The sequence below is a fragment of the Anas acuta genome, chromosome 4, assembly GCF_963932015.1.
Source record: "Anas acuta chromosome 4, bAnaAcu1.1, whole genome shotgun sequence".
Lineage (NCBI taxonomy): Eukaryota > Metazoa > Chordata > Aves > Anseriformes > Anatidae > Anas > Anas acuta.
In genome coordinates, this window is record NC_088982.1 from 63915612 (window position 1) to 63940054 (window position 24443).

The window sequence follows — 24443 nt, forward strand, 5'->3', positions numbered from 1 at the left end:
CTTCTTTGCATGTCCACCAGGTTCTTTTGATACACCTTGTATACAACACTGAATCACACCTAAGTAGCCGAAAGGGATGGTACAGATTCTTCCTATTTCCACTACCAGGTAACATGCTTCCTGAGCTTGCAGAGTATCTCTAGAAGCCTTCTTCTCCCTTATAGCCACACACACACATCACATCAAGGAACAACAAAGCTCCCATTTTCTTTCTGAAGTTAAGGATATATTGTTCTGCAAGCGCTCAAAAATATTGTCACACATCCAAAACTTTGTCATCTCAGACTATGACTTCTTCTCACATACCATAAGCAAAAATTTTTTTAAAGTGTTTTTCAAAGCTGGTGCATGTGCCAATAATTCTCTATTAGCTGAAATATACTCAAAAGAACTCAAGATTTTGGAAACATTGCCAAAATGTCCCCTGTTGAATGCAGGACCATAGATACTATGGACCTTTAAGCTGCAGGAAACAATATGTTGGACTGTATTTCATAGAATCATAGGATCATTCAGGTTGGAAAAGACCTCTAAGATCATCTAGTCCAAACTTAAACTAGTACTGACAAGTCCACCTCTAAGCAATATTACTAAGTTCTTCATCTACAGGTTTCTTGAAGACCTCCAGGGATAGTGATACAACCACTTCCCTGGGCAGCCCATTCCAACACTGTGCAACCCCTTCAGTGAAGAAATTTCTCCTAAAGTCCAACCTAAACCTTCCCTGGTGTGACTTGAGGACATTTCCCCTTGTCTTATCACTTGGTGCTTGGGAGAGAGACTGAACCCCCACCCTGCTACAACCTCCTTTAAGGTAGTTGGAGAGGTTTATAAAGTCTCCCCTGAGCCTCCTTTTCTTGAGGCTAAATAACCCCAGTTCCTTCAACTGCACCTCGTAACGCTTATTCTCTAGACTCTTCACCAGCTTCATAGCCCTTCTCTGGACATGCTCCAGGGCTTCAATGTCCTTCTGGTAGTGAGGGGTCCAAAAATAAACACAGTACCTGAGGTGCAGCCTCACCAGAGCCAAGTACAGGGGGATGATCACCTCCCTGGTCCTGTTGGCCACACTATTTCTGACACAAATCAAGATGCTGTTGGCCTTCTTAGTCACCTGAGTACACTTGCTCATATTCAGCCAGCTATGAACAAATACCCCCCCCAGGTCCTTTTCCATCAGGACATTTTCCAGCCACTCTTCCCCCAGTCTGTAGCACTGCTTGGGGTTATTGTGACCCACTTGGCCTTGTTGAACCTCAATACAGTTGGCCTCAGCCTATCAATCCACCATATCCAGATCCCTCTGCAGAGCCTTCCTACCCTCAAGCAGATCAACACTCCCACCCAACTTGGTGTCATCTGCAAACTTGCTGCAGGTGCACTCAATCCCCTTGTCCATTGATAAAATACATTGAAGAGAACTGGTCCCCAGTACTGATACCTGGGGGACACCACTAGTGACCAACCTTCAACTGAATTTAGTTCCATTCATTACCAGTCTTTGAGCGCAGCTGCCCAGCCTTTTTTCTTTTTTTTTTTTTTAGCACAACAAAGAGTGTACCTGTCCAAGCCATGAGCAGCCAGCTTCTTCAGGAGAATACTGTGGGAAATGGTGTCAAAAGCCTTACTGAAGTCTAGGTAGACAATATGAACAGCCTTTCCCTCATCCACTGAGCATGTCGTCTTATCTAGAAGGAGATCAGGTTTGTCAAGCAGGATCCACCTTTGATAAATCCATGCTGAGTGTCTGATTCTCCAATCATCCTGTAAGTGCTGTGTGATGACATTAAAGATGATCTGCTCCATTTGGAGTCCTGTGGCTCAAAGCCTCATCTATTCATTCCTGTACAGCAATGTGTGTGACATTTGCTACCAGAAAGGGGTCCAACTAATTTGACATCAGGTGTCTCCCTCATCCTGCTCTGAAAACAGAAACAACAACAACAAAAAACACCTTCTCATTTACTTTTCATTTTAGTATGATTCAATATCAACTAAATTTCCTCACTCAATATCTAACGTACTGCTGGTCAATTACAGTCAAAACCAAGTGGCTACACAGGAGAGCTGCACTGGGAGTGTTTTGCTTTGGCACCCAGCAGTTCTTTTTCATTTATTGTAGCAGGATTGTTCGACAGTTACTACAGTAAGTAAGATCACATACAGCATCTTGACAAGAACCCAGAAAGCAAATTCTATGGTGTTTAAGTGACCCCCCACCCATACCACACTTTCTAAGGAAAAAATCATCCAGGAGATTTTTTATATATATATATATATATATATATATATATATATATATATATATATATATATATATATATATATATATATATTATATATATATATATATTGGATCAATTTATCTTTAAGCTCTAAACTGAAGCTAAATGGTAATTAATCACTGATTAAAAATCTTCTGTAGTACACTGAGTTTGTAGTGTTCAACTTTAGGAGGGAAAAAGAATCTGAAAGTCAAGTGAGAAGAAAATACCAGTAACATTTCTATGATCCAACAGGGGATTTACAAAACTTTCTTTTGTTCTATATGCCAGTATCCAGCCATAATTAACATGCTCTGAAAATAATAAGACAATCTCTTAATTATTTATATTTGCTTACTTGATTATTCATTAGAATGTGTTGGCTATAACTTTAAAGATGAAACTCAAAAATTTACTGCTACCAAACCTATTTGGGCATTTTAGTTGCTACAGTAAAAATGGATCAATGTATGCACAAACATCCTTTTCTGCATACAGAGGACGGTATGGAAAACAAAAAGAGAGCAGTCAGAGATGTAACAGACTGAATTTATAAAACAATACATGTACATTGGTTGTATTTGTTAAGGCTCTGAACTTGCAATGATTTATGCCAAGGGACTATTTGGAGTACATAATGTATTTATGTACATAAAGATACATTTTATGTATCCCAGCCTATGCTATTGAACTCAATATTTTGTGTTGAAATCAAATATTTTGGTGCCTGTTATAGAAATGAAAGAATGTAGCAGTGTATATATAGGTAACACGTTTTTCAGAAAAATAAAATAAGTTTTTATCTTCAAGATGCCTACTCTCATCATATACTTTTTACGTGTAGGTTAGGTCCTTGGCTGGTATAAAGCAATACAGCTCTGCTGAAGTAAATGACTCTTTTCCAATGCATATGGAGTGAACTTTTAGCTCTGAAAGCAGATTCAGGACAGCAGAAAATACAGCAATTGAAATTCCCCTACAAGAAGAGGTAGATCAATCACCACAGAAAGAAAGAGGCCCAAGTCTCCGGAGAGCTGATTTAAGACTATATCAAAAGAGGGCTATAGTACATGGAAGGAAAAGATGGATATATCTGAACAGGGCACCTTCTCATAATTAAACATGATCCAGAAATCAGACATTTCTCTGCGTATGTTCTACAAGGAATTTACTTGGGAAGTCTACTGGGAACCTCTTTACCATACAAGAGGATCGGATGTCTGTGAAAGGTCCACACACCTGCCTGTCATTTTCTGCTCAAGGAACTGCTGGACGAATCTCCTTTTAATGTGGGAGCACTCACCTACATTTTGCTGAAAATGCAGGCCTAGTTTAGTGTTCTGCCTCCAGTGATTCAACTCTACCTCTTTATTGTCCAATCGAGCAGCATAGCTATCAGGCTTTCTGCTTTTCAGAGAGGTGTCTGTGTAAATGGGTGTTTTCCGCTCCTTATGTTGCCTTTATGCAGGGGAGACTACAGGATTCATTTCACCAGAAAAAGAGAGTGAAAACATTTATGACCTTCTCTCCTAATGGTAGTCACCCTGGATAGTTAATGCTAAGTCTTGTACAGAAGCTGGGGAACAAACACAGGTTTTCTGGGTAAGCTTATTCTTTTTTTTTCCCCCCACATGAAACAATCACTGGATAAAACTGTGAAAGTTAAAGCATAAGAGCTTATGAAGTACATTACCATGCATGATTTCATCTAATGACTCATTCAAGCAGAGTAGCAATTTGTAAAATGCAATGTTTAATCTGTTGGTTACTAGAAAGAATTCAGTTAGATTCTAGACAATATTAATGAATTAATGCTCTTTTAAAGTCTTACTTAACATTCACTCTTCAGGCAGTGGCACTTAGCTCTGAGTGGGTGTTTTAGGTGGGGCTGAATTTCAACCTTACTTTGGATTGTGGTATTGAATATTTATTCACTTATTCCACTGGGCCCACCTGGAGAGTAAGGTCTTAGTGTAGGGCACCAAAAGCAGACTCTATTGAAGTTCACCTAGTGGCTGAGAATAAGGATTCTACTGAAAAACACCCATGTCTTGTAACACAAAATTAATCTTAGTTGTCCTTCCAATTTAATCATCTATTTTTCACCATTTCTGATGGTCAGTCTATAATAAATTAATGGTGGAAAACAAGAAGATAGCCTTGCAAACACTGAATGCTCATGTGAAATATTCTGTAACACTTACCCTTATCTGCTTATTAATAATAAAAAAAAAGTGTAATCTTAGAACCTCAGTTTCTTATAAAGCTATTACATTCTGGTGGTAATGATGCATCGTGGTACTTGCTGCTAGAAGTTACGAATTCAAATGCTGCAGGCATTTTCTGATCAACTAGATTATGTCTGTGATTTATTGTTACTGTGATGTAGTGATGTTTGAAATCTCTTATTAATGTATTCAATGTAAGATGAAAGGCTGAGTGATGATGGCAGTCCAGCAACCAGAGACTGAAAATCAGAGGAATTCTGAAGCAGAGGGAAAAGGCTGTTGACAAGATATCTAAAATCCTAAACTTTTAGGGCTAGATGCTGCAAAGTCTCCTGTCTATGCAACCAGATCTAGATTTCCTCTTCATGTTTTTAAGGAAAGTATTGTAGTACGAGGTGACAGTTCTAAATACTTGTTACTCATACTTTCCCATTCTGTTTCACTCCCAGACCCAAAAAGAGGTGTTACACACAATGTGTGCACAGTGTGCATAAAGCAATAGGACCACCACCACAGGTCTTCACTGAATTATTAGTGATGTTGTGTGAAGCAAAGAGGGATCTCAGTAGGGTTCACTACCAAAATAAGCTAGAAGCATTTGTTCTTTGCCATATAGATTATTACAATCAATTTTTTTTGCTCATTTTTACAGGGTATTTTTGATTGTACTGTATTTAATTATTTTGAAACTATTTTTATGTTTGCTGTTATCCAAAACTACAATAAAGGAAACAAAACAATAGAGCATTAAAACAATAAATAACATCTAACAAATCTCAGAGAGAACAGACATTGCTTTTACAAGAATGAAAGGGGAGATGTAGACATGAAACAGAAAATAGAAGAAGCATTTTTATGATGGAGTTTAAAACAAGGATCAAGAAAGTGATGGTAGGAGCAAAGAAGTCAAAAAAAGTTGAACCTGAAAGTGAAAGCAATATTTAAGAACAACAACAGACAAGAAGATATGCCAAGGTCATTTGAAAAGAATGAACCAAGAAAGACAAGACAGGAAGCATTTGTTTGAGCACAGCAATTTCTATGATGCTGAGGGCTTTGAAACAACAACAGTAACAGAAATGAAGCCAATAAAATGAGGAAAATAAAAAGACGACGCATGAAACAAGATACAGCAACACTTAACCATGTAGTCCAGTCATGGCTGATATAAAGTAGAGGAAGAAAGATGTTGAAAAGGCCATTGAACGATCTGGTCTTCAAATGAGTGGAATACATGTATCACTCTGGCTGGCTTTTGTACTTTGCTGTCTTGAAATAAATGTTTTTAACTGCAATGTTTTGGATAGGGCAACTCCAGGAATTATCACTGGAAGAAAGTGTTGAAGGAAGAAAGTTGTCTCCAAAGATGGAAATACACAAAGCTTCATTGTAGTGGCCTCTGGCAAGCTACAACTAGAGTAAGCAAGTAAAAATAGAAGAGCAGATAAAGAAAGTAAACGGATGAAATGGAAGAATAAAGCAAATAAATGCAATAATTAGAAAAGCACAGGCGCTCATTCAGAAACACACATGTGCATAGTTGTTTTGTCTCCACTGAAATAGCAGGCAAAGCAAGAGATATTGCAATGTATTTATATGAGAAGAGGTACAGCTTTTTTGAAAAAGCTGCCTGGCAGTACATCTGACTTGCAGATAGTTTAGAAATGATGATAAACTGTGAATGTGTTTCTGGCCAATCTTGATCTCTGTAAGAATGTATGGCTAGAGTTTTTGTTTGAAAGTTTTGTCTGGTTAAATCCTTATAAAGTAATAATATTCTGTACGTGAGTACAGAACACAGGAAATACTGAAATACTGAAAAGAAAATACACTGCTGTTTATCAGTTGTTCCAGCAAAACAGATTACACAAATATTTAACATAGCATTGCATGCTACACTCAGTACAAGCAAGGTGCTACACAACTCTACTTACTTCCTGCATGTGCTGAAGAGAACTAATAAACAGATTTCAAAAACCACATGAATGCACTGCTGTAGTTTTGGAACTTACAATCAAAGTACAAGCACATAGTTTCCAGACTATTCCTTATATCGTGATGCAAAGAACAAACTTTTCCCTTTTGAGAGCACAGTTTATGCCAAACCCCCAAGCAAATTTGGACAATGGCCTTTGAGTAATCTGTAGTGTAGTGCCTAACCTGATGCTGATTTTACATTTGTTGGAATAATAACACAAAGAAATCATAAGAGGCTAAGCGAAATGACAGCTCCAGCCATCCAGAAATAGTTATAAGGTTTATATATGCACTTCTGATTTTACTAGAGTATCCCTATGAAGCATTGTACAAGAGTACAAGAAAAATCTGTTTATGTTTGCTTCTCTGTAAGTGTGACACAAACAGGAACTTTTACATGCCTCATTTTTTTTTCTTTTTTTTTTTGGGGGGGGGGGGGGGAGGGGAAGGGGGAGGGAATGGAAAAAATCATGAGTGCTTTTGCAGGCAATGGTAGCAGACTAAGTCTGTCTGTGCTACCAACCAGCACACCTCTTTAGTACTTCACATGAAAAATATCACCCAATCTGTGGGTGCTGGCTGATATCCTGCAGCATCACTCAGTAGCCAGCCCTTCTACCTGATCATTCCCATTCCCTCATTCTTTGCAGTGCAGACTTTACCTTCAGACATTGACATCCCACTGGGACTAAAACCTTATAATTTCTATGGGCCTTAAGTTATTTTTTTTCCTGAGCACTACTGTTCTTCTCTCCTCCAGAACTACTGGTGAGATGCTTGCCTGCTTCTGAAGAGCTCATGGTCCAGTGCAGTCAGGGCAGTCCTGTAGGAAATGGGACAAAAGTCTGAGAGGGCCTGATTCAGAGCTTTAGACTTCAGTATCACTCATCCCACAGGAGTAGGAAATTCCAAGTAACTCACTTCTTGGCTAGATGATCCTTCTTACTCTGAGTAATGATGAGTTTTATCCTAATATATTGAACAAGGCAATCTGTAGCTGAGAAATTTTCAGAAGACAAAAATCATTTTGCAGTTCTATTTACAGCATCTGGACTTGTTGATGCTCAGCTCAGTGGCAGACTTTATGCTGATGTTTTTCTTGCTGGACAGTTCTCCATTGGCAATACTTCTGGAGTGCTGAACTTGTGACTGTGTCTGCTTGTCTTCAGCTGAACTTCTGGTTAAATCAACTGTACCTGTTTTAAGCCAGAATTAACTCATAAGGGATGGGTAGCTGCTGACAAGTAACTCACTCAGACATGCAATCCATGGACTCCCATCCTCAACACAATTGTTTGCTGCCCTCTGAATATCTCCCTGGAAGTTAAAAGTGGATTGGATCTGCCAGGCTTCACTGTACAGTATTGGATCTGAATTTTCTGTATCCATTTCCATTTGAATCAGCAATCCTAACAATGAGGTTACCCAAAGCACCCGAGGGAACATGCCAGGGTGAGGTACAAAGCCTCATTGAGAAGAAGTTATCAATTAGCAGAGTCCCATTTGCTATTCAAGCTGCACTAGAAAGTAATTAAATTTAAGCAGTCCTTCATTCAAAGCTGCAGGGGCAAGTAAATAAACTCAACAGAAGCCACAGCTATTAAATGAAGACATATGGCTCAGGCAGTCAATGGCCGTAAAAGACTCCTGAGAAAATAAACTCTTTCAGCTTATGGTTGAGGAGGAAGCATAACAGTGGACTCTGACCAGAAAAAAAACTTGCTCTAGGTTTTGGAAGCACTTGCTGACAGCATCGTAAAGTTGAGTTTTGTTCTTAACAAAGGTCTGGGGTTGTAAAAAACACTATGTAACATCTGCAAGTTGACAGCACTTATTCTCTGTATACAGAATGACTTCTCCTATGAGCTACAAGTAAGCCATTAGTTTACAATGTCAACGAATTAAATGGAACTCTCCAAAACACATGTTAACTGTTATGGTGTGGGTATGCATAGAATGAGTAGCCATGCAAAATAACTTGTCTTTGCTGATGCCAGTGGAAGGCAGGGAAAGAAATCACATCTTTAACAAAAGATTTTCATTTCATTTGGGTCAAAGGTATCCAAAGTGCTTTTGTTGAAATCACCTTGGCACTACATGATATTCCAAAGGGACAAGATGAAATTTCACTAGTGCCAGGAGTATCTCTGTGGTTTATGAGTATCTGGGATAACATTGCAGGGAACTTATGCAGCTTTTCATGTTGCATAAACAAATTTGACAGCATGGGGTCATGGCTATTAGGCTCTCTTGAGCACAGCTATATGAACAAAGTCATACTGTGTTCTTTATTCCACTTCTTCTGTTACCAACTTTTTAAATTACATTGAAAACATTTGTTTTAGGACCCTGTCATGTGGAATTCACAAATTTACAGGAAAACTGCCTTTTCTTTATCATCTCCAGATTTATGCCCGCTTTCCTCTATCTAAATTTTTGAATGTGGACTCCTGTCCTTCTACAGTACATCTCTGTAAAACTGGTTTCAGGGATATTTTCAACCTACATCCATTCTCTACAAAAATAAATTTTGTTGTTTTTAGCTCTGTCTCAAGGTTGGATCCTACTTACGTTTGTGATCAAAATAGGAAGCAAACAATTTATCGTGCTCCTTATTCTTGTACATTCTTGACTGAATTTTTAAGGCTCTTTATGCTCTGTTTTGCTTCGACTCCGTGATTTGGTAATCCAGTCCACTGAGCATGGAACTTTCTCTCCAACATGTTGAGACTGATCTGTCTCTGTCTTATAGATTGACATCATTTGCCTTTTTTCTTCTCTAAGCCTCAGTCAAGATCTTCTAATTGTCTTTTCTGTATGACTCCTCAGAAATCCCCCAGAAAATAAGCTTGCTTTTCCTTGTCTTAACTAGGCTGTTAAACAAGTCTAATGGCACTGTCTTGATAATGTTAAAACAAAAAGTCCCCTTTGTTCATCTTTTTCTCTCACACTTCAGTTAATTTTCCTACTTAAACAGCTCCTGAATTTCTGAACCTCTCCTCACTACCTTCACCCCAGTGGTTCTATTTCTTATGATTAGGCAGTGATCTTTCATGGAAATCCTCAAGTTTCATCACATAACAAAAGTAAGTATTCAAAGTAGTAGGGTTAAAACACAATAATGATAAAATTTATTTAAAAATGGGTAAGGATGTAGATTTGTCTCCTAGTGAGTCTAATTAATGCTGGTACTGTTGATAGTACCTCTGGGAACAGATTTCCTGGAAAAAAGATATTGTGTGAGGCTCCTGGCCTATCCTTGTAACTAGATGGCATATCACTTGGAGCTTGACCTCCATTCCTGTACATGTATTTGGGTTGAAACCTCTAGATGGTTCAACGTGTAGCTTTCCAGAGCCCATGTGTAGATCAGCTCTCAGTACTATGTCCAGCTGCCACATAGCATCATTGCAAAAGACAAAAATCAGGGAATCCATGAAGCTAAAGCAACATGAAAAACAAAGAAAATCTTATTTCACTCTCTCCTAGAGGAGAGTCAGTTACTAGAAAATACTGGTATCTTTTGGCTCAATCTTGCTGCCATTCTCAATGTCAATAGGAAAATAGAATGAAAAATCCCCAAAGCACACAATGTTTAGCCTGACCTTTCAAAACAACACTTTTAAAAAGATGGTTAACAGTAACAGTCTCAGCACTACAGCTATAATTGTGCACATGCCTCCACATTAAACAGAAATCAGAAGAGCCATTAAAACTCAGGTATAAATGTCAACCTTATGGTGGACATGTATACTTTTTTTTTGGATGGGGTTCAAACAATTGCTTCTTTTATCTGAAATCCTCCAGATCTGTAACGCTTTGAAATGTTTAATATATTATGCATTGAAATGTTTAATGTATTTGACATGATGTATTATTCTGTGTCACTGTTACACAGGATGCTTCCTTAGATTGTATGACACAGTGTCACAGGGGGAAAGACATCAAGAGGAAGTATCAAAAAGGTAATATGCTTTTGATTTCACCAGGGTAGCCAGAATATGATGCAAGGAAAGGTGCATTGTATGTGTGATAGTATGTAGAGTAAGGTCTTTACAGTAGACAGGGAAAGGAACAGTTTGGGGATGGTGGTTCTACAGATGATCTTTAAAATGATCATTGTCTCAGTTTTAACTGTTGTGCATTTGGACTTCTCTACAACACTTTTTTTCCAGATTAAATGTTTTTACAGTTGGAAGGAGCAGTGCATGCCTGGGATTTCTGGCACTAACCTTTCAGCTTGGCAGGGCTTTGGTTTGACTCTGAACATGCAGAAGTGCCAGTCAAATGTTAACTGCAGACCTGCTATTCTTACTCAATAAATCTGAACTCTTGAGAACTCCTGTGAAGGTATTGCCCGCACACAGAAAATCGGACACTTCACACAGTGGTAGATGGAAGCATGAAGCACATGCACATATTTCTAGCTAGGAAATGCTAGGAGAAAATGTGTGGCTGCTTCACCATACTCTAGGGCCACCATCAGTTTGCAGTGTAAATACAGGAGTTTTGTTGTCTTTGCCAATGCACAAAAAACAACCCAAACTACTGAAGGAGAGGGGTTTTGAATTGCTTATGTCTCTTATCAGGCAGTATGATTAGTAATATTTTGGTTTTCATTTTACCAGATGTCTTTTATTCATCACTGAAGGCAGTGGGACACCTCCTCTCAATTAACAACTGCAGGAGTGCCTGGCTCTGTCCTTCACCCCCAGCTCCAGGGTATATTAGTTACCATCCTGAAAACTGCCTATTACAAGTGCAGAGTAGCTCCTTGTCTGAGTCTCCACCTTTTAAACCCATTAAATTATTTCTTTTAGCAAGCCCAGCTACCCTCCTGGGTCTTTCAAAGACCTAGTGCTTTTTGAACTCAGGCTTTCCCAAGATCTGATTTTTTCCATATGTGAATGTCTCTACCACCAAATAAGGCCAATTCTACAACCATGACTCCGCATGATCTGGCCTTCCCCCAGCATCCTTGTTCCTAGTGTTTATTTGCAGAAATATCTGTGCAAGAACATGCCTGCAGATGTCAGAAATGCTATGCAAAGTACTGTTGTTATCTGTATATTTTAAAAGAGCCCTAAATCCCTTGAACAGACTTATTCACACTTATGTTGCCCTTAAAGTTTCTATTTTCTCTATATGAATAGCACATACTGGATACATGCAATATTGTTACCTTTTCTTACTGGAATAATAAAGTTGCATTGAGCTTCATAAAAAAAATGTATGAAATTTAATGAATGTTAATTCTGTTTTAGAGTAAAACTGTTGCAATTTTAATCCTATTTTATCAAGTTGACTCTTAAAACTTGTCTATAAAACGTCATTCAGGTTTCAAATTAGGCATGCAAAATTCCTAGGCAAAATAAAAACAATTAAAAGGCAGAAGAAATAGGCTGGTTTTGAATTATACATATTAGGTCAGAACAAACATGCCAGTTTCAGACATCACTTAAAAAAACAAAACTATAACTTGACAAGGGCGTGGTTAATCTTATTTCCTATTGAGCTTTTCAATCAGCTTTCCAAATGAATTTGATAATGACATCAAAAAAGTTATACTGAGAGGGCACAGCAGTGCAACACAGATCATTTTGTAGGTCTGTTGTCACCTAAATACATAGCTACTTCACATTGCAGGTACAAATGCTGTTTGCATAACTGCACCCATCTGTTAAATGAAAACACTTCTGAATGAAATGAATCCCAATGTAAGTTCTTTTAAATATACATATAAATAAATGCTTGTATGCTCTTGTAACACACCACTATCTAGGAAAAAAAAATCATTTTTTAAAGCTTTTTTCATGTGCTTAATATCACTTCTCCCAGGCGAGACTTTTAAGATAGATTTTGAATTAATACAGTAAATTATAGAATGGAGAGACGCGCAGAAGACATACTTTAGATAACCTCTGAAGAACAAGACTAGGCTGTGCTTTAAATCGACTCAGTCAAGTGACAATTGTGTAATCTGCCTTTTGACAAGCTTAAAACCAGATTAGGCATCATATACATAGATTCATATCTCGGCCTTACAATCGTTGACCAGCTCCCACAAAAAGATTCCCAAATAACCAAGTTCAACACCTTAATTAATCCAAATATAAGCCCTCTATTCTGAACACAGCAATACAACTACCTCATTTCAAGAAGACAGTGATGAGAAATTGTAGGAACTAAAGCACATATGTGAATTGGGTAAAGAAAAATGATTAAAATCCAGGTAAAGTTTATGATAATAATTCCAAAATAATCCTGAATCTCTCTTCAAATTTTGCAGAAATGTCCTCATTCACTTTCAGTATGATCAGGACAATTTTCCATTTAAAGCTAAATTTACAATAAAAATGAAAGAAAGCTATTAATAAAGTTAAAATAAGTTTCAATTACTATGAATGAAGTCTGTAGCTACACTGTGAAAGAACAATTTAACATTTCTTCAAAAAATAAAAGCGTGTTAAGAGGAAATACCTAAGGGCTTGCTTCTGACAGGTGCTGAATGCCTCACAGAAGCAGCTCAGAAGCTGTCAGTATCCTACTGAAAATATGATTTTCACAGAAGAGCAGAATAACTGTGAAAGCACATTTCTAACCTCAAATAAACACTAGTTTACCAACTCCACTTTCTAAACTAAACAAAACCAAGAAAGGAAAAAGTTTTTAAGCATAAGATTTTTTTTTTAATTTAAATTTTGAATTTATGACCAGGAATGCGCTTAATGTTAAGGAAAAATTAAATTTGCTTTTATTTTCAGTTTCTCATCACTGAAACTGGAGAAACTGAAAAATTCTCATTAAATGTCAATTCATCTGCATCTTGACCCAAACTCAGGATACGAATGAGATTCAATGTGAACATTTCTTTTGTCATCAGTCTGTTTCAGAGTAAGCCTTTGGCTAACTGAGTAGGATGCCTCTCCAAACTTCTCCGGACATGTTGTAAACTGAGCTACAATCAAACGCTAGCCTTAAGAACTCTCTAATTTTGCCAAAACCTTGGTTAAAAAGTTATTAAAATGCTAGTGAATACTGCTGAAAGACAACTTCAGCCATGAAAATCAAATTATTATTATTATACTTTACACCTATGAAAATCAATGAATTAATCATGTCTTCAAGTTCGTGCTTTAAGTCTTTCAGTTCATTTGAGCTGCAACTTTACTATGACCAAAGTACAATTGTTTCCAGATTGCCTTTGCAACCATTTTTACATGTTACCAAGTAAATTCTCAAATCCAAAATTTGTGTACATGTGTATTTGTTTGTTGGACTACTTTCGGTAAACTGTAGAAAATAAACTTCAGATTGCTTTGATAGATTATACAAAAATTTATGCAGGGGGAAGTATTCAAGCAGGTCTTTTTCTCCCTCAGATTAGATATGAATTTCTTAGAAAATCTTGATTTTCTATGCATGAGACAAGGTAAAGAAGAAAATTAACACAGCTTAACACGTTCTGTTTAAATTTCAGTCCTTAATTTTATGCAGATTACCATGTAAACACAGCTAAGTATAATAAGACAGTATTGCTGAAGACTACTAAGGTTTTTGTGTACACAAGAAAATTAATTGGCACTAGAATAACTGTGGGGGAGCTATACCCTAACAACACCCTGCATATATGATTCTGAAATAAAAGTGATTTTATTCTGGAGTGATTATTCCCCTTTGGGAGAAGAGTAACTATTCTGGAATAAAATCACTTTTATTCTGGAACTGAATTTCCGCACTAGGGAGTTATTCCAGAATAGTTAAATTGTACCAAAACAGCTATAATGGAAGTTATTATGGAATAGCTCTACCGGTTAATTTCCCCCGTGTAGTACAGGCCAAAGGTTGAATTGCACCAGAATGTATTATACATAATTATGTGATCGATTGCTGTGGAGTAAGAGGGGTTTTAAAAGAGAATAACTCCCATTTAAGGCCATTTCTCCTACTCCTCTTCCCCCAAAATGCGAAATCCTAGATAATTAAGTACTGCAGCTTAGAAAGCTTTGAGGGAAAAAAGCACTGAATGGGTTCCAGATCAGGACATTAAATTACTGTCACAAGTTCTACCCAAATTATAAGGACCGTCTGCAATTGGCACTACCTTGTTTACTGTCTCATACATCTGTCATCCATATCATGTTGTCCTCCTCTACATTCACAGTGACAGCTGTCAGAGTATTCAGGAAACAAAAACATCTTGCATCTGTTCTTGGTAAACCACGGCTGTTTCAATAGGTTTTGCTGTATGTCCTGTAAAATGTGAAAAATCAGGAAGCATCATTTCAATTTGCCTTTCTGAAGAAAGCCTTTCACTCTGTGCCTCATCTAGCTAATGAGGAAGAGAGGAGGAAAAGAGATGGATATTACAGCATTTAAAAACAGGTACTTAGCAGTAGTAAAGTAGAATAAACTAGGGGCTGTAGATAAAACAGATCTCAGCACAGTAGGTTGAAAATATAGTGGGGATAAGCTTGTGGGATTTTGTCAAGCCTCTACCTAAGGCTTTTGTTGTCCTTTCAGTTGTAGGAGCTGGGTATCAGGGTGAGGTCCAGGGTTTGGACTTCATAAACTGATCTACACTATTAAGGCTGTGGAAAGCATTTTAAAAACAAGAAGTATTCACTTGCACTCCAAGAGCTTATTCCAGTTTGCTGTGGTGTATCCCAGCCCCAGCTCAAATGTGTGCCAGGTGCCCTGACTCCCCAGCTGTGTTAAATGAGCAGTGCTGGGATGGGTATGGTCCCATGCTGCAGCTTTCTGGCATGGCTCTGGAAGCCACTGAGAGACACTGATTTCTGTTAGATACACTGAAAAACAGTAACTCAAAGAAAAGGTGGGTGGGGGGAGAGACTAGGAGCTTGGAGCATCCATGCATTATCACGCTGGAGAAGAGGACATTGCAGCAGGCTGTTCCTGGATCTGAGATCTAGGTGTTTTGGCTGGTGGTGCTGTGCAGAAGCTGGCTTAACCCCATCTGTTAAAACCTGCCCCAGTGAGTCCTACTCCCTGTCACTCCTCTTCTCTTTCCTAGAGCCAGTGTAGGGTGCTGGGGACATAGACTCCTGTTTCTCATCCCCTTCCCCAGCTCATGCTCTGACACAGAATTTCTCCTTTCTGTGCCAGATAGATGTCTAATCCTTCCTATCTGGCATTAAGCCTTTCTTTTGCTTGCTGGCAATCCCCTTGCAGTATGTTGATGTTTTCTTGAGAAGTAATATTTGCTGGCTGTTATTATTTTTAGTGAGAATGAGCCCTATAAAGGAATGAAATCTCACTTGCAAGAGAGACACTTATAAGTATGATGAATGTTTTATTCTGGAAGTCACATTCTCATCTGCTCCCAGGTGTTTTCCAAGTAATTGAATTAATCAGATTAATCCTGAAAGACCAAGAACCTGTGACTTTCATGATGACTTCTTTAAAATTAAGTCAACAAGAGCAATTTAGTTATCAACAAGAGGATGTTGAATCTTGTTGCTGGAATGACTGCTACTTTTGCCCAAGTAAGGGACTGGGAAGGCCTTCAAAGATACAGGAAAAAGAATCAATGCAGTGGCACCCAGGTTGGGCTGATCTGTTAATCCATGGCACCATTAAAAAAAAAAGGAAGCTAGGTGTGCCCTGTGATCATTAGGAAGCTTTTGAAAATTTAAGATCAAAGTCAAGTAAGATCTTCAGTAAGTACTGAATCATGTTACCTGGCACTGGAAGTGGCCCAATTACTCTAAATGGGAGCTGCTGAGTGTTGAGCCCTTTGGAAATCTCACTCATCAAGTAGCCTGATAAGAGAACAAGTCTGATCCATAGCATGTATTAAATTACACTTCAGTTTTTGTCCTCTTTATACTCATCTCACTATATGTAAAAAATGTAGGGTGTTTGTATTCCTTTCTGCATTCCTCCTCTCAGAAAGTCAGGTAAATTGCACGTGGACTTTCCCAGCAGTGTTCTAACATAACATTTATCAAAAATGTATGATCTATGTTGCAACTTTATTATTTCTCAGGTTCTACCTCAGGGTGGATGTACCAGAGGGAACTACTGTGCAAAGTACCTGCTAGGAGGCTGGGATGGATGGGCAAGTGAAAAGACTGTACAGAACATAGGTGTGAGAAAAAAAAATCTAATGTATCCGCTTCTAATTTATTATCTGGCTTTTCCAGATCTAAGGAATTTTTCCACAGTATGTATAGACTCTGAACGGGGAACAAAGATGGCATTTCATCATGAAAACATTGCATCTTCAGTTTTAAGACTGATACATCTGTAATACTGTTCACAGTTTTAGACTCAATTTAAGACATTGGAAACTTACTGTGATTACACAGTCTTCAGCTTATGAAGTGTCCTTGCTGCATGTCTACTACTTCTGGGTGGTCAGGCAGCAACAACAGGTAAGAATGCAAACCACAGCAGTCATATGTTAACTGATCACCAGATTAAAAAGGAATAGAGTAACAGGCAATACAGATCATATGAAGTAGCTTCCAGCGCATGACCTTGCTAGAGAAAGGGAATTCCTGTAACTAATGCAGTGGCTCATCAATCTCTACTCCCTTTTGTTTGTTTTCTCAGACCCTCTTTTCTAATGCATTTTTTCCTTTTAAATTACAATATTGCTAACTCTGAATAAAAATTACTTTATGAAATATTTAAATATTTAACTTAGTTTAATCAAACAGATATATTGCCTCTTCTTAAATGTCCTTGTCATAAAGGAATTCAAGTGAGTCATTTGTTTCATCTTTAGCTTCTCTCCTTAGAAACTCTAAGTCTGGGACTGCTTGTCTTTTTTTTTTTTTTTTGCTAGTGTTATTCAGGTCTTCATTTCACATAGACTTGCACCTCTAGTTTTACCTTCTCCCATCCACAGAAATCAAGAGGCTGATCTGCCATCTTTCTGTACTGACATAGAAGGGGCAACAAAGAGTGAATGCTGTATGTGCTTTTCTGGTTTAAGCAAAACAGGGTCTATGTACACAGTATGGTGTTTCTGAAGCTACAGTCAGATCCAAATAAATCACTCCTTCCGCACCATGGCTGATTACCTGGCACCTGCTATTAGGTTCCCTTCAACTCTGTGGTAGCGCTGAAGTTAATTTGCTATTTTATACCAATCTAACACGCTAGTCCCAAATCCATGGTAACTTGGATTACCATCTTACTCCAAAAATGTACCATTGAGAAGTGACCCAACAGATTTCATGAAGTCAAAATCTTCAAGACTACAGGGTCTGCTATGACCTTTCAGTATAACCTCCAGCACAAAACAGACCATACTGTTTATACTTCTCCTTGGACTATGTCTTTTCAAGGACCAAGCAACTGCCAGGAAAGGAAAACAAAATGCTACATGCTGGGCATTCTTCTCCAACTGACTTGATTACCTCTTTACCCATAAGCCACAAGTCTGAGGACATTTGGTTTCCGCCCTTTACGAGCTTCTCAATTAACAAAAACAGATTTAAGAAGGACAGCACTCTTTTCAGGACAGATTTTGATGGATGCTAGAACATTAAATGTCAAACAGAAGAGAAATTTCTCATTGGGGTCGTTTTCTATTATATTGTATTGCGCAGTGTGACTGCTTATCTCAGGTTGCAGAGGTTATTTGCTGCAGGGAAGGCTGAGAATGTCGTTAGTGCACTGTGCCCTGAGATAACCTGCAGCATATCATTAAACCATCTAATGACTGTATGGCCCATTGACCTCCATCACTCATTTGCTAACAATGTTTGTTATTTACAGGCACTAGGGAAATTACTGTTGAGTTATTAGTCACCCTTCTCTTGCTGCTGCCACCACAATATTTGGTGATATCCAACAGGAAAAATTAAGAAGCCAGTTAATTGACTTTAATAACTGGATCTGGTGTGCACACAAATTAATGTGGGTGTGTTTAACCAGTCCTCCCTGTCATCTGTTGCCCTCCCACCCCCAAATATTCTGGTAGATTGTTGTTATCATTGAAATAATGTTTTCACTTAGCAATGTCTTTCTATCCAGCTATGGAGTCCAATAGGTGTACTTTTCTTTTAGAAGCATGTTATGCAACAATATGGCATGGAAATGAATCCAGTGTTGGAAGAAGCTAAATAGAGATCTGTGCTGAATATGTCACTTTAACCCAAGACTATTTCTGCTGGTGTGAGGTATTTGCTGCAACTCTTATTAAAACAGCATTGCCATTAATCCAGTTATTTTCAAAGGCACTTAAAGCTATTAGGCATTTAAACCTCATGGGAACTGAAAGGTACTTGGCTCTGATTTTTATTATTATTTTATTTATTTTATTTTTTTTTGTTTTGGTGCAGAGGGGTGGAGGATGAAGAGAGTGAAGACAGTAGTTCATTTTTGGTTAGTTTACTTATTTTTAGGTTGCTATTTTTCAGTTTATTTAAACTATTTTTTTTTTAGTTAAAATGTAACAAACAAAATTCATGTTGTTTTCATTAAATAGTAATCTTTCCTTGTAGTTAAAGGCCTATTCAGCAGGCTAAATTCATCTGCTTGAACTTTTCATCTGAATTGAACTTTTATTTGAGGTAAATCAAGGCTAAAGAAGAATGTGGAATACACATGAAGTAGTATTCCAATCACGTGCTTGCTTGAAACCTCACAGAGAGGGGTATAGCTTTCACCGCCTTCAGTGAATTATGACAGAACAGAACAAGGCGTTGTGTACTGCTAGAATTAATTAGCATCACTGGCTCCATTCGAGGGTGACCAGATGTACACAGCCAAAGCAGGATGCCTATCACTGTCTGCCAGGATTTCAAAAGTGATAGGACAACAATGTGCAAATAAAGCCACATTATGTTGGTATTACAAAAAGCGCTTCAGCTTTTGGGTTTTCCTGTGCAAAAGGAGAAGTGACAAAAGCAAGGGTGCTCCTATGGCTTCAGTGGTGTTTCTGCTTGAGAGAGTTTGATTCAATTACCAGAGCTACTGAAGTTTTCCTTTTTGAAGCAAAAGTAAGTGCGCTGGGTTCATGAAAGTCCCACTGACTACCACTTCATCACTTCAATTTACCATCTGTAAAGTGAAGTTCATAAATTATATTGTACAGGTAACAGTGCGAAATGCACTGGATTGTATGTCTGGGATACAGGTCCAGCAACAGCAAATAATCTGTCCAGCCAAGGACATTCTGGGCATCAGCTCAAAGCAGTCTATAGAGCACCATAACTTAAGGAGGTTACTAATAACACATGGTATTAAGAAACTGAGTAAAGTTTTACAAAGCTAAAGAAAGTTGCAATCAAATAAAAGGTATATTGTTGCAGACTAGGATCATTTTTGTATTATTAATCTAGGATACACCAAGAGCTGGAAAAAGCTTAGCGTGAAGACGCACAAGTGACTTAACACAACTTAATGATGTATATCATACATCCGCTGACCTACAGGAGCTGACTATAGCAGCATCTTTTACCACCAGCAAATGCTATCCAGAATGCATTAGTCTAAACCACAGTGTAACTGTACTGTAATAACTTCACTTTATTTTGTTTCACAGACCTTTAAACTTCTCACTAGGTTTCATTAAAGCCAGTGCAGATGGCTTCTAAACTCCTGATCCTGAAGGCAGGGAATTCACAGGAGAGAATATCATTTAACTTCATTACATTCCAGAGTGGGAATCATGCAATCATTCAGGTTGAAAAAGACCTGAAAGGATTATCTTGTCCAACAATCACCCTGCTACCAATGTCACCATGACCCTAAGCAGGATGATGTAGAGAGCCATGCCATCACACCTCTTTATATGCCTGTCCCTTCTGAAGAGCTTGTAGCCATCCATTGCAGCACTTGAGTCTGTGGTCCCACCACATTTCAGTGATGGTGACTAGGTCACAGCTTGCCTGCTGTACAACAGCTTCCAGCTCCTCCTGTTCATTGCCCATGCTGCATGCATTGTTGTAGAGGCACCTGTGTAACGCCATTACCCTCAACCCTGGGACTGCTCCCCCAGGTTCATCTCTATTGAGTCTTATTTCCCCCCATCCCTCTTCATACCTAGTTTAAAGCCCTCTCAAAAAAAAACAGCCCTCAGGGCCACAAATGCTAACAGGCCATGAATGCACAGCAGCCCCAGCAGGGGTAATCACAGACTTTACAGCTAAAAAAGGTGACCCTGCTCAGTCTCTTGGTAATACTGCACCTATGTGGTCAAACCCCTTGTGGTGCATACTAAAGCTCTTTGTGAATCCTCTGGAGTGTTACACAAATGGCTTTAAACGTCTAGAGATTAAAATATAATCCAAAAGCAGGAGCATACCCCACCATGTTGCAAAAACAAGTTGGCCAGCAACCTCTGCTGAATATCCCTCTATTAAGTGAATTCCAGGCACTTAAAATCTAGATAGCTACAAGGTCTAAAGACTCTACAGCCAGCAAAACAACAGCAAAAAATCTCCAAAAATATAACAAACTGTCCCTAACTCCAAAAAAGACTATACCTTACATGCCTACTGCCGCTGGTTTCAGATACATTCTGGCACAGGGAACTTGGAGAATATATTTTTTTCCCTAAACCCTGCTCTATGACTTTACCACCAAGGTTGTAACTTTGATAACATTTGACATACAATTTAAGACAAAGTTACATTCCCAGTAAGCCCCATAATTCTGCAAAAATCAGAAGAGACCTAGAACCACAAAGCAAACACACGAAGTAACATTGTCATCCTATCTGTAAACAGGCTGTAAGAATTACTCACCCGAAGGGGAGCTGCATTGAATACATGCACCTACTACTACATAGATTGCTTTACTCTAAAAGATCCTACTAGTTGTTACCGCAAAAAGATGTGCTTACCTCTCTCAACTTGAAAACTCATCAGTCCATAGGCTCTGACCCACCTAAAGATCTCTGCAACTGACTGAAGGAAAAACATAGCATTTTTCCCAAAGCGTAGCTCAGGCACAAAAAGCTCTCTGATGAGATGCCTGCAGCTCATATACCATCAGCCCCACCTGACACTCACCCCAATCACCTGGGAAAGGGGAGGGACAAAGCAAAAGGGAGAAAGATAGCAGGAGGAGCAACAGCTGTGTGTGTTTATTGATTGATTATTATTATTATTAGTAGTAGTAGTAGTATTTTATCTGGTTTAGCTCAACAGGGTGCATATAAGAGAACTGGGCTGTCTCTGGAAGCAACAATTCCCGTGCTTTTGCTTCAGCTTTGAATATTGAAAGGACACTATGACCAAGCAAGTAACTGAAACTATTTCAGCTGAAATTAGCTCAAACCTTTCTTTACATAGGCAAAAATAATCTAGGAGCATAACAGATTACATGTCAAAAAAAAAAAAAAAAATCAATTCCATGTAATAACATGGATTGCAGGAGAAATCAGGCACTGGAGGGCTACCCAGTGCCCTCTAGCTCCCCTGGAAAGCCTCCCAGTGACACCCTGTGTCCTCCTGGATGCCCTAGAGGTCTCCCAGGGCACACTAAGGTTCCCTACAAGCCTCCTCTTGCACCCTAGAAGCAAAATCAGGACTCTTCCAGGAATCTAATTGCCTCTAGAGGCCTCACAGGGCTCTCTAGTGCTCTCTTGGGCACACTGGAGGCCTCCTGTGGCTGAACACGTATGCAGGAGTTGTGTAGTATGTCATAAGGTAAATAAGAAAATTACCTGCAGTCAGACCAACAGGGGACCTGTCTGAAGAAAATTATTGAGATTTTTCTCACACCCCTCCCCAGTTTCCTGCACAGTGGGTGCTGGTGCTGACACTGCCCTGGGCATTTGTTCACCAAAGCTTGGTGCTGCTGGAATAAAAGTCAGCGTGAGAACTGGTCCTGAGCACATCCATGGGGGGAGCTGGAGGGCGGGGGGTGGGGAGGTGTGTGGGGGTGGCCATGGGAACGGCCATTGATGCAGTGAAACAGCGACAGAACCATGGCCCAGAATTGGGTCCCCGGGGGAGCATCGTGGCGACGATCCTGTCTGTCCCTGTCCAACCCCATCCCCTCCCCAGCCATAATGACGTTGGTGGTGGGTGGCGAGCTCTACGATATTGTGGACATAGTGGGTAAGGGGTCCTTCGGGGAGGTGGCCAGGAGCTGTCGGAGGAGCACAGGAGAGATGGTTGCCATTAAGATCTTGAGGAATGAAGGCAACCAAGGCCAGACCGCCTGGAACGAGGTGAAGCTGCTGCGGGCGCTGCAGGCGGTGGACACGGAGGCAGCGCACATCGTCCGCTTCCTTGAGTCTTTTCAGGACAGCGCCTGCACCTACCTGGTCTTCGAGCTGCTGGAACAAAGCCTCTTTGAATTCCAGAAGAACAACAACTTCTCGCCGCTGCCCGTGCGGCACATCCGCACCATCGTGGCGCAGGTGCTGGTGGCGTTGGCCAAGCTGAAGGAGCTCGCCATCATCCACGCTGACCTGAAGCCAGAGAACATCATGCTGGTGGACCACGCGCGTCACCCTTTCCGCGTGAAGCTGGTGGACTTCGGCTCGGCCTGCATCTTCAGCGAGGTGTGCTTCATCAAGGAGCCCTACATCCAGACCCGCTTCTACCGGGCGCCCGAAATCCTGCTGGGGCTGCCCTTCTGCGAGAAGATGGACATGTGGTCCTTGGGCTGCGTGGTGGCCGAGCTCCACCTGGGCAGGCCGCTCTATCCAGGCAGAAATGAGGACGAGCAGGTCCGCTACATCTGCAAGACACAGGGTTTGCCACCAGGGAGGCTGCTGTGCACTGCCCGCAAAGCTCAGCGCTTTTTCCAGCGGGCACCAGATCCGGCTGGAGCTTGGCAGCTGAAGCCGGAGGTGGCAGTGGTTGGGGCAAAAGTGAGGGTGGGGTGGAGGAGATACATCCTCTCCTCGCTGGAGCAGATGGTGGCAGTCAACATGCGACCGCTGCTTGGCGCTGGGCAGGAGGCGCTGGCCGAACGCTGTGACCTGCACGGGATGGTGGAGCTGGTGCAGAGGATGCTCACCTGGGACTCACATGAGAGGATCACGCCCAGCACTGCCCTCAAGCACCCGTTCATCTCCATGACGCAGCTGGAGTCCAGCTTCCAGGCCACCCAGTACTACCAGCTGTGCCAGCAAGCTGCCCAGGCTTCCCGCGAGGATGCTGCTGGTGCCGCTGCCGCTCCTACTGTGGAAGAAAGCATCGCACTCCCACCAGAGGAGCATGGTTGTTGCAGTGCACAGACAGCCACCACCCAGATGGACAACCTCAGCCTGGGCGAGGAGAGCCAGCACGGTGCCTGCCACCCCATCCCCTGCCACTATGGGAGCTGGCGCCGGGCAGCACAGCACCCACAGCGCCCCAAGATGAACACGGTTTCGGGTAACCTGATTGTGTTGGGGCCACCACCGTCCCCTCCCGGTGGCAGAGCCAGGTGGCAGCTAGGAGCAGAGCATGCACAGGGGAGCGTCCGCCTCACCCCATACCAAGGTACCACTGTGGGGTAGGGGGATGGCACAGGGTCCAGGGTGCTTGGGGTCCCCCGGGGGTTGCAGGTGCCTGGGTGCTCCAGGTGCCTGGTGCTCCATGTCCACTGGTGCTCCATGTCCCCTGGTGCTCCATATCATGGGTGCTGCAGGTCCCTCATGCTCCCTGAATCCCATATTATGGCTGTTCTGGGTTCCTCAGGGCCCCAGGTTCTCCATTTCCCCATCAGCCCCGCATCATGGGTACTGGGGTGCTACCATTCCATGTCCCCATCAACCCCACATCATGCATTTTGGGGTCCCTGCCATTGCATGTCCCCATGTGCTCCCCACATCATGGGTTCTCCCTGTCCCTGAGTCCCCAGCTCCACACAGAGACCCACAGCATGGGCTGTGACACATCCCCCAGGCCCCCCACACCATGCTGCTCACCCCCTGCTGCTTTTCTCACCCGCAGCGAGTCCTGATGAGGCGGCACAGTCCTGACTCCCCTTTCCCATCACCAGCCTCGAGCCCGGCTCATTGGACCAGGACTCTCAGCTCCTTCAGGTCCCC

At 40.7% G+C, this 24443-nt stretch overlaps 1 protein-coding gene across 1 annotated transcript; it reads left to right on the forward strand.

The window, feature by feature from the left end:
* Window positions 1-22362: 22362 nt before the first annotated feature.
* Window positions 22363-23909, forward strand: HIPK4 (homeodomain interacting protein kinase 4). Its single transcript, XM_068679365.1, has one exon. It carries the CDS (start codon window positions 22383-22385, stop codon window positions 23907-23909), a length of 1527 nt encoding a protein of 508 aa, XP_068535466.1. The 5' UTR covers window positions 22363-22382.
* Window positions 23910-24443: the final 534 nt, after the last annotated feature.